General features: G+C 44.7%; 1 protein-coding gene across 3 annotated transcripts in view; it reads right to left on the bottom strand.

Annotated features, from left to right (window-relative positions):
- Window positions 1-310: 310 nt before the first annotated feature.
- PRR5 (proline rich 5) overlaps window positions 311-15,879 on the bottom strand; it is a 77,772-nt gene continuing 62,203 nt past the window's right edge. For all 3 annotated transcript variants that reach the window (XM_060275174.1, XM_060275172.1, XM_060275175.1), the window contains 5 exons: window positions 13,988-14,045; window positions 12,825-12,916; window positions 11,934-12,074; window positions 3,375-3,513; window positions 311-1,503 (listed from right to left, as the gene is read on the bottom strand). In XM_060275174.1, the coding sequence (XP_060131157.1) occupies window positions 950-1,503; window positions 3,375-3,513; window positions 11,934-12,074; window positions 12,825-12,916; window positions 13,988-14,045 (984 nt within the window). In that variant the 3' untranslated portion in view covers window positions 311-949. The remainder of the gene's footprint in view (window positions 1,504-3,374; window positions 3,514-11,933; window positions 12,075-12,824; window positions 12,917-13,987; window positions 14,046-15,879) is intronic.

The raw sequence follows: 15,879 nt of genomic DNA on the forward strand, positions 1-15,879 counted from the left end.
TCCCGTTTGTTGCAAGGACCACTTCCATCTACTTAAGACCCCAAATCACATCGATAAGCTCCATCAACAGGAATCACATAGGCTAGAGCAGGCATCCCCAAACTGCGGCCCTCCAGATGTTTTGGCCTACAGCTCCCATGATCCCTAGCTAAGAGGACCAGTGGTCGGGGAAGATGGGAATTGTAGTCCAAAACTTCTGGAGGGCTGAAGTTTGGGAATGCCTGGGCTAGAGGAATGACATGATTACTTTCCAAACGAGTAATCGCACCTGTGATTTTTTACTTTTTACTGTGGAACACAACCACTGTCGCTGCACTGTGGAACACAACCATGCGGGAGGAGCGTTGATGGGAGGGAGGCAATGTACACACTCCAGGCCTAAGTGGGGGAAGAAGGCAGGATTCCTCTAAGGAAAGTGTGCCACAAGTCCAGTCCAGAGAACGAGAGACTACTAGTTGTGTGTGCACTATAGCACATGGACACAGCTACCCAGCCCACTATTCCACCAGGTCCTTCACTGTAGGTTTTCCTCTGGCCTCTTGATCCAGGGAGTAGGCAGCAGTAGCAACATGGCAGAGGCAGACTGCAGACCCCCAGGTTCGTGCTCCCTTGCCTGTCCCCCATGTAGCACCTTCCCCCCAGATTGGCCTTTGCTGGAATGGTGTTGCTTTCGCGGGTTTGGCCGGCAGCTGGTGCAACCTGCCCAAGCTCCACTGAAGTCTGTGGAATAGACAGAGACACTTTCCCACAACTGAGGTTCAGTGGTATTACCATTATCTAAATCACAATGATCCACCCCCCCCCCCGTGTGTCCCTCCTATGTCATTCTGGTCTGAGGGGCATTGTCTTTATCTGAATTTCTTGCTGCTCAAGAATTTCATATGACCCCCTCGCACCCTTCAGTTATCCTGTGTTCCTAAGCACAAACTAGGATTCTTATCAGAGTGCTTCAGACAAGGCTCTGCCTGCTCACATCCACATTGTACCCTGATGAACTTGAGCAGCTATGGCTGAAATCAATGAAAATCCCATCAGAATCTGACTCAATAGACTCCAAAATTTGGTCCACTATATTTTCAGGGCTGGCTGTAGGGGCTATGGCAATCAAGTCTGAGTCTCTGGCCAGCTCAAATGCTCTCTTTTGGTCATCTCTTGGGTAAAAGAGTCCCTTGTGTTGCTCAGGTGCATTGATGTTGCTGGGGCACTGCGCTGAGCTGGCAGAAAGCCTCTCTGACTCTCCCGACTGTGAATTCTTCATGGTGATCATGGAGGTCTTGGAGCCATTGTCTGTGATGGTTGTGAGGTTGGAGTAGCCCTGCATCTCTGTGCAGGAAGTCATTTCAGAAACAGAGTGCCTTCGGATGCCAGTGCCATTGGGGGCCACACCCTCCGTTTCGTACTCAGCTACTGGAGTCAGCAAAGGATTGTTGTAACTTTTGGATCTCACCACAGGGTTCTTGGTCAGGATGTCGCCCGATTTGGATCGCCGGAAGAAACGTTTTTCTGTTAACAAACAAAAAGACCCGTTAAAACCTGCACACAACCCTACACTTTTCTTGTGAGCATCATTACCATCACTGCTACTACTGTACCACCGTGAGAGGCCTGTGGTCAAGTATTTGGACAGTTGCTTCAAATCAATATGTAAACATCAGGCTTATCCTCACCTCTGTCATGAGCACCTCTTCTCCCACCCCAATTACCCCCTACATATTTGGACTCTTCCCCTTTTCTTCCTCACTCTTCAAACCCATTCTTTCCTAAACTTGCCCGGTCAGGTTCAGACACTTGGCTTTATGTGCTTGATGAGTTGCCATTTCAGGTCTCTGCCTCCTTCCCTTCTTGGCCTCAGCATCTTCTGCTTCTCCTCAGGCTCTTCCACTTACCTCCCTAGGGCATGTGCAGCAGTAGCAACAAAAACCTTTCTGCCCCCCCCCCCTGCCATTATGGCAGATCAGCCTAGAGACTCTCAGCTTGGAGACGGCCACAACATCTCACAGTGCCTTACAGTATAGATTATTTGGACACAGAGATCCCAAATTGGATGGGAGGACTGCGTGTTGAGATTCCTGCAATGAGGGGGGTGGATTAGATGACCCCAGGGGTTCCTTCCAACTCTACAATTCCATGACTCCAAGCCTTCTCAGACTAAGGTCAAGTGATCTCTCCATCAGTTTCAGAGAATTTTCTAACGTCTATTAACAATTTCCTCTTTGGGGGAGAAAAGTATATTCAGTCCTGTTCTTCCTTGAAGAGCTTAGGTGAGTGAGATGACAGTGGTCACAACTTTCAGGCAGCTGAGGCTGTTCAGCTGAGTGCTGTTTCATCAAAATAGCCACAAGGAGGCAGCAGTTCAAAGCTGTCACATGCAAAGGAGCAAATAGCAGCTCCTTCTCTTGCAGGTGAAATTATTTTCAAAAAGGGTATAGACTGAGCATCTTTTCCACAAGCAGAATCTGCCTTTAAATAGAGGAGCTGACATAGGAGCCCTTTTCTTTTTAAGCGTTTTTTACTTCCTTCTACATCCTGTCTAGCTAGGATGTTTGTAGGTTTATTTCTGGAAATTACTTTGGAATCTGTCTTAACAAATGATGGCAAATAAGAAAAAAGCTGGTGATGTTGTAGATTCACCTTTCTGACTCTTTTGCTATGTATCCCTAACATTTACCTGACAATCAGTGGCAGAAAAGGGGGAAAGGAAATGCAGCAGCACTACTGGTTTGCCATGTCAGAGGTCACAGCCCCTAAATTAAAGGCAACTGGGGGGTAAAATTATTATGGAAACTTTGTCCAACAGACAGCTTCCCAAACTCACCCCAGTCTGAGAGCAGGGGAAGTGTCTTGTGGAAAAGAAGGTTCATTTCCTCTCAGGAATAGTCAACCGCGTAGACAGAACAGTCCATTGCTCTTCATGAGTTGGAAGCACTCTGCATTTCTGAACCACGGAGGCACCGCAATGCCATTCCCACATCCTTGTACCAGTGTCAGAAAATATCCGAGGCTCTTTTCCAGCACACACGGAATGTTAGCCCTAGTTTGGCATGAAGTTATCTAGCCTAGCCTACCGTACCAACTTGGAGTTGGGAAACCTCCTGGGCCAAGTTCATGGAGGGAGATTTTACAGTGCATATTTTGCTTACCTCAGACAACCCCTGCTGTCTTCCAGCAAAGAAGTCACATTGACACAAAGGTCCTGCCTCTAGTTTATTATCCAAGAGAAATCTCCTAGGTATCCTGGTTACGGAGGACATTTTACACAGATGCCTAACTTTGGTATAGTTGTGCAGTCCCAGCCAGAGAATGACACCATGTTTTGTGGACAAAAAAGCACTTCAATGGACATACTGTGTTTTAGAAGATGGTGTGAACGTTACCTAAAATGCAGGATGAGTGTGGGATAGGCCCATCGCTGGAATACAAGCCATAGGTGCCCAAGTAAGGAGAAACAACCTTCTGCAGCAGGGTTTCCAGTTTCAAATAGTCTTCGGTCACCCCTTTGGATTCATGAACACCCTGAGAAATATATTGGGGGGGGCACAAACATCAACATTTCAGACTTAAGCTATCCATCATTGCAAAGTGAGGCTGGTGTCCTTAATTGCTGTCAGGGACGTGCATTGTTTAATTACAGCTTGTGTGTCACATTCTGCAGGATTTGAATGAGAAACCTTGTGGATTCTGTTCTGGTTCCTTGTGATCCTCGAATTAAAGGCGGGATAGAAGTTAAATGAATGAATGAATGAATGAATGAATGAATACTGGTGCAGGAAATGAATGGAGGGAGGAAATGCAAACAGTTCCAGCCTGGTCTGTGGATAGCAGTGAGCCAATCCCTTGTTTCTGCTTGATCTAAATATGCACTTCCTGGTCTTGACACGATAGCTCAGTCAGTAGAGCATGAGACTCTTCATCTCAGCATTGTGGGTTTGAGCCCCATTTTGGGCAAAAAGATTCCTGCATTGCAGGGGGTTGGACTAGATGACCCTCGTGGTACCGTCCTACTCTACAACCCTGTGATTCCATGACATTCGTAGCCAAGATAGTGCAGCGGCACTGGAGTCCTGGACAAGGGCAAGGGAGACCCAGGTCTGAATCCCCACTCAGCCACGATGCTCATGGGGTGATTTGGGAGCAGTCATTTCTCTCGGCCTACTTTACCTCCTAAGGCTGTGCAAGGGTAAAAAGGGGGAGGGGGAGTGCCATATCTGCCACCCAGAGCTCCTTGGAGGGAACACATGTTCACAAACTCACTCACACAAAAGGCCACCATGTTGTAGATAAAGCCATGCCGTAGTCCAATAGTCTCATTGTGTAGGAGATAACCCTATATTCCAAACACTTCCCACATTTTGTACAGGATGCAATGCCCCATCGTGGTTCTCAGGATGTTGCACTATTGCCATAGACCACTAGGTGTCAGTGCAATGCAAGGGTTTGGGTTTGTGCTAATTTGGATAAAGTTATAACCATAGACATCCCCCCTCCCAGTTATTAGCTAGAGAAAAGTTTTTTTTTTAACTTGTGGCAACCATATTAAGGATGTCAATTTTACATTTTCAGGGATGCCCTGAAACACTTCCAATAAACTAAACAATTATTTTGTCTTATTCCTTTTTGTGAAGATCAGTAGTAAAGTGAGATAATCATAGAATCGCAGAGTTGGAAGGTACTCTGAGGACCACCTAATCCAAACCCCTGCAATGCAGGAATATGCGGGGCTTGAACCTGCAACCTTGGGGTTATCAGCAGCACACTCTAACCATAGCTGCCAAGTTTTCCCTTTTCTCACGAGGAAGCCTATTCAGCATAAGGGAATTTCCCTTAAAAAAAGGGAGAACTTGGCAGCTATGACTCTAACCAGCTGAGCTATCCTGTGCCTTTAACAGCAGCCTCACTTTTTTTAAAAAAAATTTTTAATTTATACCCCGCCCATCTGGCCGGGTTCCCCCAGCCACTCTGGGCGGCTTCCAAAAAAACAGAAATTCTAAAATACAGAAATCTACATGCAGAAATGAAGCTGGCAAACCTTTTCCCGGCCCAGAGACAAAAGGATAGGAAAAGCTTTCAAAAAGAGTCACAGCCTTTCTTGTCTCGGCACAATCTACAGCCACAACCACCTGCACAATTCCTTTCTGGCCAACTATTGCCATAGATCTTCCAGAATTTCCTGGGAATGGATTGTTCCTCTAAAATTTTAAATGTGGAAAATTTGTAGCCATTTGTATATACATGCATAAGCACCCCTTGCAAGTTGTTTAATGATGCCACTGCATGTTGTCCTGTGATCACTATTTCAGGTCCAATTGCTGCACGGGAGTAGGCAGACTCTAAATGAATAATGTGGACTTTTAAATCCAGAAACTGAGCGATTACCTCAGGTTTGTAAATACTGTAGCCACTTGCCTGGTTGTTTGTAACAAGGAAGAATCACTAAAGTCGCCTGCAGAGATTGTTTTCAAAGTGAGAGTTGGTTCTACTTTACTTAGGGAAATCTAAGCAAACGTTTTCCCTCTTTAATGTTTTATTGATTCTTTCATGCAATGTGGCAACAGACTTGCAGGTGATAAGGAGCTGTAACAAGTGCTTTAAATGTGCAATGAAAACACACACATGCTGTTTACAGCTATTCAGAATGATAGCTCTGTTAAAAACAAAGCACACATGCAACATTGTTGTGGCATACAGGGATGATAAAAAAACACCTGTAATCTGCTACATATAGTTTGATGTTTCGTCAGAATTAGAACTTGCTGGGTGTCTCATAGTTTAACTGGAAGCCCCTTAACTGGAAGTCAGGGGGCCCAGCAGGAAGGAGTTAAATTACTCTACCCAAATGCAAAGGGCTGCCTCCCCAAGTCCTTTGCTAGACACAGTTCTATGATATGACCTGAACTCAGGTAGGATGCTTGGAAGTTTTGCAGAAGGCAGGGCTCACCTGCTTATTCTCTGCCATGTGCTTTATTTAGTGGGGGAAGTCAACAGCTTTCTGGTGCCTGAGGCGGAAAATCTCAAAGACATACCAAATCAGTCCAAGACAGCTTTTTCTAACCAGCATTAGCTCTTTATTTATTCAAGATCATTTTTATTCTTCCTTAACATGTGCATGCACACAGAAGGCAGCGTATCTCAAAGTATAAAAGCATGAGAGACTATGCCAGATTTAAAAACCACGGAGTCAAAAACTTATAGCAGCTAATGGAAAGCTCACCTAAAGCAAAATGGCCCAGGCTGAGGTTTTTGCCAATCTTGTGATACAAGACCTTAAACTGGGAAGCCAGGGGCTGAGACTTTCTGCATTCAAACCAGGTGCTCTGCCCCTGGTGTTTCCCCTAAAACTTGCCTTATACTGAGTCAGACCACTGGGCCAGCAAACTCAGGAAGATGCACTTTATACCTGAGCTAAGCCCCTCCCCTGGTTAATTTAGAGATGGCAGTGACCCTGAGGTCATCTAGTCTGACCCCCTGCAATGCTGGAGTCTCAGCTATAGCATCCCTGGCAGATAGGGCACAATGTAACAGGAAGTTCTCCTCTGCAAGTTCCACTGAAATGTAGCTACACAAAAGAAACGTTTAAAGAAAAAACCACCAACCTACATATTTCTGCATACCTAGGGAGTCCCCTGAGTATGGGCACACCCTTATTTTTGGGTGGCCCTGTTTCACTTTCAAAGGGGTATGTGCTTAGCTACCTGAGTTTAATGTGTGTATATCTCCAAGCAGGAAGTGGAGCGATTGGCAAGAAGTCTATTTTAAACGGCTAAGTTTGGCTTCCTTAAGTTTCTTTGAAGAGATATCCTATGCAGTGCTTTGAAGAAGTATGAATGCTGGCTTGACTGCTGTCAAGCGCTTATGAGGATAACACCCACCCACCCTTTCACACCTATGTTCCCTGGCTAAAACATTCATGAGTTTTTCATTTTGATGGATTTCAGCTTTCAAAGGCATTTCCACAGCCTTATCCTCTGTGAATAACTAAATCAGTTTGGCTGGGTTTTTTTTCTTGCTTTTGAAGTATGAATAAAGCAGTGTTTCTCAACCTTTTTTGGGCCACGGCACACTTGTTCCGTGAAAAAAATCACGAGGCACACCACCATTAAAAAAGTTAAAAAAATTAACTCTGTGCCGCCCTATATTATAATTATGACTGTAAGAAACACTTGCCAAATATTGCTTTCCGGTGGGTCAGTGTTGTGTATTGGCGGCCGCCAGGCTCGTTTGCACTGAGCTTTGGGAAAGAGGAGGAGAAATATTGCTTTCCGGCGGGTCAGTGGTGTCTATGGACTAAAGAAGCAGATAGGAAATCTCTGTAAGGTTGTAAAGAGCAACTTTTTCTGGCATTTTAATAATTAGGCTACTGCCTTTTAAGCTAACACCATCAATTATTTTTTATTAAGAATACAGTGATACTTGCTAAGGGCAAATTCTGTCACATAGAACCCTTTGTGTTTTTAAAATATGCAGTACATGCTACTATTCACAGAAGTGTACATTTAAAGGCACAATTTCCCTGCAGCTGATTCTCCATGGTGTGTTCAACCCATGCGACTTCCACAATCACTTGGGAAGTGCATGTTTAAAATTACATTAATGTCCCTTTAAACACTCAGGGCCAAACCACACAAGACACCACACATGAAAATAAATGCTTAACATTGATTTCAGCAAGGCCTTTGACAAGGTGCCCCATGATATTCTTGTAAAGAAGCTGGTAAAATGTGGGCTAGACAATGCTACCATTCAGTGGATTTGTAACTGGCTGGCTGACCGAACCCAAAGGGTGCTCATCAATGGCTCCTCCTCACCCTGGAGAGTAGTGACTAGTGGGGTGCCACAGGGTTCTGTCTTGGGCCCAGTCTTATTCAACATCTTTATCAATGACTTGGATGATGGGCTTGAGGGCATCCTGAGCAAGTTTGCAGATGACACCAAATTGGGAGGGGTGGCTAATACCCCAGAGGACAGGATCACACTTCAAAATGACCATAACAGATTAGACAACTAGGCCAAAACAAACAAGATGAATTTTAACAGGGAGAAATGTAAAGTACTACACTTGGGCAAAAAATAAATAAATGGCACAAATACAGGATGGGAGACACCTGGCTTCAGAGCAGTACATGTGAAAAGGATCTAGGAGTCTTGGTAGACCACAAACTTGACATGAGTCAACAGTGAGATGCAGCAGCTAAAAAAGCTAATGCAATTCTGGGCTGCATCAATAGGAGAATAGCATCTAGATCAAGGGAAGTAATAGTACCACTGTATCCCGCTCTGGTCAGACCTCACCTGGAATACTGTGTCCAGTTCTGGGCACCACAGTTCAAGAAGGATACTGACAAACTGGAACATGTCCAGAGGAGGGCAACCAAAATGGTCAAAGGCCTGGAAATGATGCCTTATGAGGAACGGCTTAGGGAGCTGGGCATGTTTAGGCTGGAGAAGAGAAGGTTAAGGGGTGATATGATAGCCATGTTCAAATATATTAAAGGATGCCATATAGAGGAGGGAGAAAGGTTGTTTTCTGCTGCTCCAGAGAAGCGGACATGGAGCAATGGATTCAAACTACAAGAAAGAGGATTCCACCTAAACATTAGGAAGAACTTCCTGACAGTAAGAGCTGTTAGACAGTGGAACTTGCTGCCAAGGAGTGTGGTGGAGTTTCCTTCTTTGGAGGTCTTTAAGCGGAGGCTTGACAGCCATCTGTCAGGAATGCTTTGATGGTGTTTCCTGCTTGGCAGGGGGTTGGACTGGATGGCCTTGTGGTCTCTTCCAACTCTATGATTCTATGATTCATTGAGGCACCAATAGCAGATTTTTTAACAAAGATGCATAGGGTACCGTGGGACCACAGTGCATCCAGGAGGCCTAACCTTTCTTCCTGATGTCATGATCCTGATGAAAACTGCCACCTACACCCTACTGTTGGTGACAATGGGACTTCCCCCTGCCCAAGGCTAACAGCAGCAAGGAAAGGGCTGGGATCACTGGGACAAGAACTTATAAGAGTTAAACTTCCCCTGCCCGTGCACTGGTGGTTCCAGGGAAAACCGCTTGTCCCTCATGCCTATTCATTTTTTTCAAACCTTGATGAACTTCCAAGTGACACATTTAGCATCATGTCTTGTTTGATCCTCAGAAGAGACAACTAGGAAAGTCTTTGGCCGTTGCTTCTAAGTATTTCATAATAGCAGGCAAATGCACAAAAAAGTCGACCTGAGTCCTACCCATGCACCTTTGATTGAAAGTAGGCCCTGCTTACATTTGTCTTGGGGGAAAGGCAGATAGACAGATGGCCTATCTATGTACAGTGGTACCTCTACTTACGAATTTAATGTGTTCCAAACGCACATTTGTAAGTAGAAAAAAATTGTAAGTCGAATCCCATAGGAATGCATTGGGAGAAAAAATTCGTAAGTAGAAAAAAATCCTATCAATCCAAGATGGCGGACGGAGCTCCATTCGTAAGTAGAAACATTCGTAAGTAGAGTTATTCGTAAGTAGAGGTACCACTGTATTAGGTGCAACATCTGCACACACAGACTGAAATTGCTATCTAAGGAGCAAGCGCCGCTCAATGCCAGTCCCTGCAAAGGTTGGGGCTAGTAAATTCATATGACAAAAGCTTATTATATGATGACCTCTCCATTAAGAAGTTTCTTGCAAAAGTACCTTGACGTGTGCTTTTTTATATTGTAATTTTATGTTGTGAACTGCCCTAAGATCTACGGATGAAGGGTGGTGTTCAAATTTTATAAATAAATAAATAAATAAATAAATAAATAAATACATTTCCAGTTTATGGCTTCGTGGGATAGCCTCTGAAGGGGAAAACAATGCCTTGAGGTGTCATTAGCTTGGTATGAGTGACTCCAAACTCAACCATTCCTCCTAGCAATGAGCTCCGGATTGGAGTGAGATTTCCTTATTGTACAACTACGGTATCACTTTCCATCCACTTGAACTTTCAGTGTCAGGGGACTTCTGTGGCTGACCATGGAGCTGGAAATTGCCCTTGGAAGTGGAATCCGTTCCAGCTTGACCTCGTCCTCTCCTGAGCTGTTCCTGGCCCACTTCCAGGCATTCACAAGGCAGGATTCTTGCATTCTCCTACACTGTGAACAGAGCTTCCAGTGTTCTCCAAGCATGTTATCTATAATCAGGGTTTCCTGTGATTAGCTGATGCCACCGGTGACAGGCATCTTCATTGGCCTAATGGGAAAGAACTCTAGCTTCGTGCTCTGCCTTCTTTCATGCCCAGTTGCACAAACAGCCCTTGCTATTTAATACAAGGCTCAGTTGGCAGAGGAGAGCATTCAAAATTAGGAACTCCCATGTGCAGTCCGAAACAGTAGAGAACAACCTACCACTTCAGGAGTGAATCCCACCTCCTCCTGTTGCAGGGGGCCCCATCCAAAAAGGATGCTGTTGCTATAGTAAGGAACAGGAAACTTTGACAGAAATTGAGGTGTGAAACTAAAAAATGAAACTTTTATTGACTCCTCCATTACGGAAGAGTCACCACCATAGTTTTGTCCATATTCACACCTACACGGCACTGAACACAATAGTGATAGCTGCTGACATGACATTTCTCCCTGATAATCTTATAAAGCAGAGGCGAATACATGCAAAGGGCCCCCAAATGCTTTTGATATGGTCTCCTCTCTATTACAGGCCACACAAAGCTGTTTTTAAAGTACAAGCCTACAACAATGACAGAGCCCAATGTTGGCTGCAATAAAGTTCTCCTCCTGCCACCAAGCAAGATAAGAGCAGATCATGAGCAGCTCGCTTGCCATGCCTGCCTGCCTGCCTGCCTACTCATAGCTGCCAAGTCTCCCGTATTCCCCGGGAAACCCCCGTTTTTCTAGCTGTTCTCAGCTGAAAAAACGGATTTTTTTTGTTTCCCCCCGGTTTATTCTGGCGTGACGGCCATTTTGGAACTGGGCAAAGCAGCATCAAAAGTCCCTTCTGAGCATGCTCTGCCCAGTTCCAAAATGGCGGCAGCGCTACTTCCGGTCTGCTACTTCCGATCCGGTCCCTTCTTTCTCCCACAGGAACTTGGTAGGTATGTGCCTACTACATGCCACCATATAGTAAATGGCCTCCTAGCATACCTGCCAAGTCTCCTGCTGAAAAATGTAGGATCAGCAGTGGTGCGGCACCGGAAGTTGCATAGAAGCAATTTTCGGGGCCGCTCTGACCATGTGGCCATGCCACCAAGATGGCCGTCGGGGCATGCGTAGAAGCTACTTCCTGGGCCACTCTGCCCTATTTCCGGTGCCCACACATGGGCAGAGCAGCACCCAAAATGGAGGCTCCCTGGCAGGTAGGAAATCCGGGGGATTTCCGGGATTTTTTTCCATTCGGGAGAACAGCGGGAAACGGATTAAAATCCGGGGGTTTCCCGCGAAAAACGGGATACTTGGCAGCTAAGCCTCCTAGGTCCACATTTTTTTTGTTCATGTAAAGGCAAGTAAAGCAAAGGAACAAAAGAGCATGGCCTTCCTGTAGCCATTTGGCTTCCTTTAATCTAAGGGCCAGGAATGGTCAGTTTTTGTATTCTCCACAAAGTGGTTTATAAGACAAGTGTATTTTGTGTGATAAACCAACTTTATCACTAACCAACTTTTCCTGTCTGCAAACCATAGTAATTCTTAGTAGAAACGGTAATAGTTACACCATGGGCCACCACATACATGGGTTGTGCTGTGTGGTGCAGGTGGCAATAATGGCATCTTGTCCCAAGAATCAACATACACGATGAACAGCTTCTCAATGAACGGCTTCTTGCTACATGGAGAGTCACCAAACGGAGTAAATGAAAGCATCTTCTAAGAGGTGACAATCAACACCAGTAAGTCCTTTTGAACAGTGTGTTACGCTAAAGTCATGCACAAACACAGATTTATATATTTGAGAAAAATCCGTACCTGTAGGATAAGTAACATCTGAATAATTGAAGGAGGGACCCTTGCTCGGGAACGGGACAAGGCATCTTCCAATTTAATATTGAGAGTTATAATATTCCTGAAGTGCAGCAGAGACAGCTGTCGGACAGAGGGCTCCTTTCCCTAAAGAGACAATTGAATGAAAGTTGTTTTCAACACTTGTCGTTTGCTTGCTTTAAGATTTATTTGTGGAAGCCAGTTAAGCCTACTTAAGTCCTTTTGATTTGATGGACGAGTTCCTAATTTAGTCTCAGCAGTAAGGAACACAAACTTTATGTACAATCAGGACAAAATGGAGATTCATAAGCTGAAGAACAATGAACAGATTCTGCCTTTATAATATTCCAAATAATTATGGGGAAATTACCATAGGAACCTTTGTGATGGTATTTATATCGTCCATCAAAATGGCTGATTTCTGCCATATATGTTTCATAATGTAAAAAGTAATGCAAAGATGATGTAAAATATCAAGTTACAGGTAGGTAGCCGTGTTGGTCTGACGTAGTCGAAACAAAAAATAAATAAATTCAAATAGCCCATGGAAATGCAAAACAAATCACCTGATTCTCTGGATCCTAGCCAGTTATTTTGGAGGTACTGGACACCTCTAGGCTGAGAAAGTGATGGGATTATTTGAAAGTCTAAGCTATAATTTTCTAGTGAAACTGTGAACATCATGCTATGAAGAGAGACACACCTACACAGGCAATTCTCCATAATGAACCTCCCCCCCCCCCCCCAATTGTGTTTGGCAGAAGTATTTCCTCATCTCTTGTCCCGCTGTGATGCCTGGCTCTTGGCTGATCAACCTGCAGAGTAGCTTCTTCTTCTGGTTTTTCCTGATTCTAAAGTAACAGAGCAATATTTTACCTGCACAGGATAGAATATAGCCTGAAGCATGGGCAGGACATCACTGAAAAAGAAATCCCACGTTTCAGCCAAGGTATCCAGAAGTTTCTGTCCTACAAATTAGGGGGGAGGGGGGAGTTAGTCCAAGGGCTCATACTGAAGAGTTCTTTTTAAAAGAAAATTAGTACAAAGGTGGGAAAGCAAACTACCAAATATATGCATTATGTGCCACATCAGAACTGTGCATACGTTGAGCTTCTTGTTTCTTTAAAATACACGTGAAGGAGGAAGCTATTTTCCATTTCCCCTTTGCATACATTTGAAAGACTAACAGCTAAACACACAGATGAGCATTGTGCAGCACAACTGTTTAGTTCATGGGTACTGTGGATGCAAGAGAAGGGTATATGGCATACTCACTGTAGAGTGTTGTGTTCATACCACTGGGAATCCCCTTCAAACATGAGAGGAAAGTTCATGCAGAGATACGGGAGATTTACTTGTTCTGCAACCTGTGAATCAGGCTGAATAAGAGCAAACCCTGCCTCTTGAATCAGGCAGATTTTGTTCAACCTGTATTTGGTGAGGCTCAAATAATTTTGTACTAGTTCAACGAAGTGTGCATGAATTTAACAACTCTGTGTACCCTCCTTTTAAAAAAGCAATAAAACCAAGCCCCTGAAAGGCAGCTGATTAACATCCTCTCCTAAATTAATACAATTCAAACTTACTTTTTTAGCAGGTGTGTGAGGGGAGGGGAGATTTATGTGCAACCCCCGATGCAGGAGCAAGCCAGTAAACAGGGCACAACACCTCGTTTCCCTGAGACCCCCCCCCCCCCCCCGTGCTGTAAAGTCCCAGAGAATAGCCTTAAGTCACATAATGGAGTTCCAGTGCAGAAGCTAAGCAGGCCTGGCTGGCCCTGAGCACTGCCTGGATGGGATGGGAGATTGCCAGGGAAACATATGGGAATGGCTATGAAGCTCTTTGACAGAAGAGTGGAGTCTAAGGGAAGAAACATTCTCAGTGAATTGGCTTCTGCAGTTTTTCACTGATGTTCACAGGACTATTTAATCAGAAAGAGGTTTATAATTTGAGGAGAAAGGTAAACAGCCACCCGGGAAGCTGCCGTTTCCTCAGCTGATGTGCCAGACCAACTTCATTTCAATTGAAGCCTCAATTACCTTCATAAAACCGGATCTTGTCCCTCAGGATCACCATGCCTTTTGTAAGCAGCTGGTTCTGCAAATAGAACATAAGACAACTTTCCATTTATGTTATGCTGCTACCCTTGAATCACTGATAGATTATTACTCCCATATTTTAACCACAAGGTATTTTAGTTTTTTAAAAAAATGTCAGTTCATTAGAAGAGGGTTGCTCACAGCTTCTACTGGGCTACATGAACAGTAACTGCAATGTATGGGATGCCCCATCTTAATATTTATGATGCTGTGAAAGCAGGAAAATTAAATCTGGAAACAGACAATATGCAAAGAAACTAGAATTATACAGTGCCGATCTTACTGGACTGCACAGCCTGGGTCAGATCCTGCTTTCCTTTCAACCCCTCACATTACTCACTGGGGAACCTTTAGTGTAGGATTGTTTTAAAAACCTTGTGCTAGCCCACATGACTGGACTGACTTAGAAATCATATTCTTGTATGATTTTTTAAAAATCACTTTCTAATTTTTGAGCTTGTAGAAAAACAACCACATATTCTTGCAGTTATGAGGTGCAATAGCAGAAGATGCCACCAGCCCTTGGCAGAATCTGCTGAAGCCAGCAGCTGCAGAGCTGTAGAAACAGTTGCCAAGGCAAAAGGGAGGCAACTCGCAAGCATGCAAGCTACGAATGTCTTATGAGGAAGTTGCAGTGGGATGAGATCTGTAAAGCTTGCTGGTAGGTATTTAATAGCCAGCAAACTACGGAGGACTCCTCTGCATCTTTCTCAGCTACAATCCACGGAGAGCTCAGGGAAAGTGAGGAGGAGGAGTTAGCCAAGGATAAATCCTGTTTTCTTTGACTGAGCATCAACCTACTATTTATGGGAGGAATTCACCACAGCACTAAGGAGATTGCTCCATCAGTGCAAGCCCCATTGAGCTCGTGGAAGTCCTTGCACGAGCTTCTACTCTTGGGATTAGCTAGTTGAACCCAGCCCTATGCCTACCAGCCATGTCAGGGTCCAAAACATTCCTTAACCTTAGGTGTGGGGCTCCCCTAGTTTTCACTGCAACCACAGTGTGTAGGGAGAGGAGGTTTAACTCCTCTGGCCTGAGCCAGGATCCCTACAAAAGTGCCCCCCATTAGTCTTTCAATGTTATGTTGGCCATCTTTATATCACTATTTTGAAAATGTCCTTAAAATAACCCCCCCCCCACATTTTAGATATGTTTAATACATGACTTGAATAAATAAAATGGAACTAATTTATAGCAGCATCTTCTACGTGTCTGTTCAGGGCCCTCGGCTGTGCCAGACTGGAGCTGGTGCACCAAGAGTCACAAAGCTCCTACCTGCACCTTCAGTCCTGCTATGGTGGTGGGTGTGCTGCTCTGCCCAGCCCTGCTGCTCCCTGACCATGGGAAATGTTCCATAAGTCCTATTAATTTCAATGGGACTGACTCCCTGCTAAGTGTATATGAGATTGCAACCTTGGTTGCTTTTGCGGCTACTCTGATATGAAGCCACATTTTTACTGGGCTGGCACTAGCGTGCCTTGTGGTAGGTCTCCTTCCCCTTAATGGAAAGGGCACACAGCCATGTAAGCTGCCAGCTGCTGCCTCGGTTGACACAGGTGTTTCCTGCTTGGCAGGGGGTTGGACTGGATGGCCCTTGTGGTCTCTTCCAACTCTATGATTCTATGATTCTAGGTTCACCACCCCTGTGAGAAATAGGTCTCGGACCCTGCTGTCTATATAAACAAACTGAGGTCCCTCGGTATTCTTTTTGAAAACACTTACAGTGGTGCCTCGCTTAACGAATGCCCTGCTTAACGAAATTCCCACTTAACGAAAGGATTTTCGAGCGGAGGTTGCCTCGCTAGACGAATTCATTTTACGAAAAATTT

Source organism: Zootoca vivipara, chromosome 5 (assembly GCF_963506605.1).
Source record: "Zootoca vivipara chromosome 5, rZooViv1.1, whole genome shotgun sequence".
In the NCBI taxonomy this organism is placed as follows: domain Eukaryota; kingdom Metazoa; phylum Chordata; class Lepidosauria; order Squamata; family Lacertidae; genus Zootoca; species Zootoca vivipara.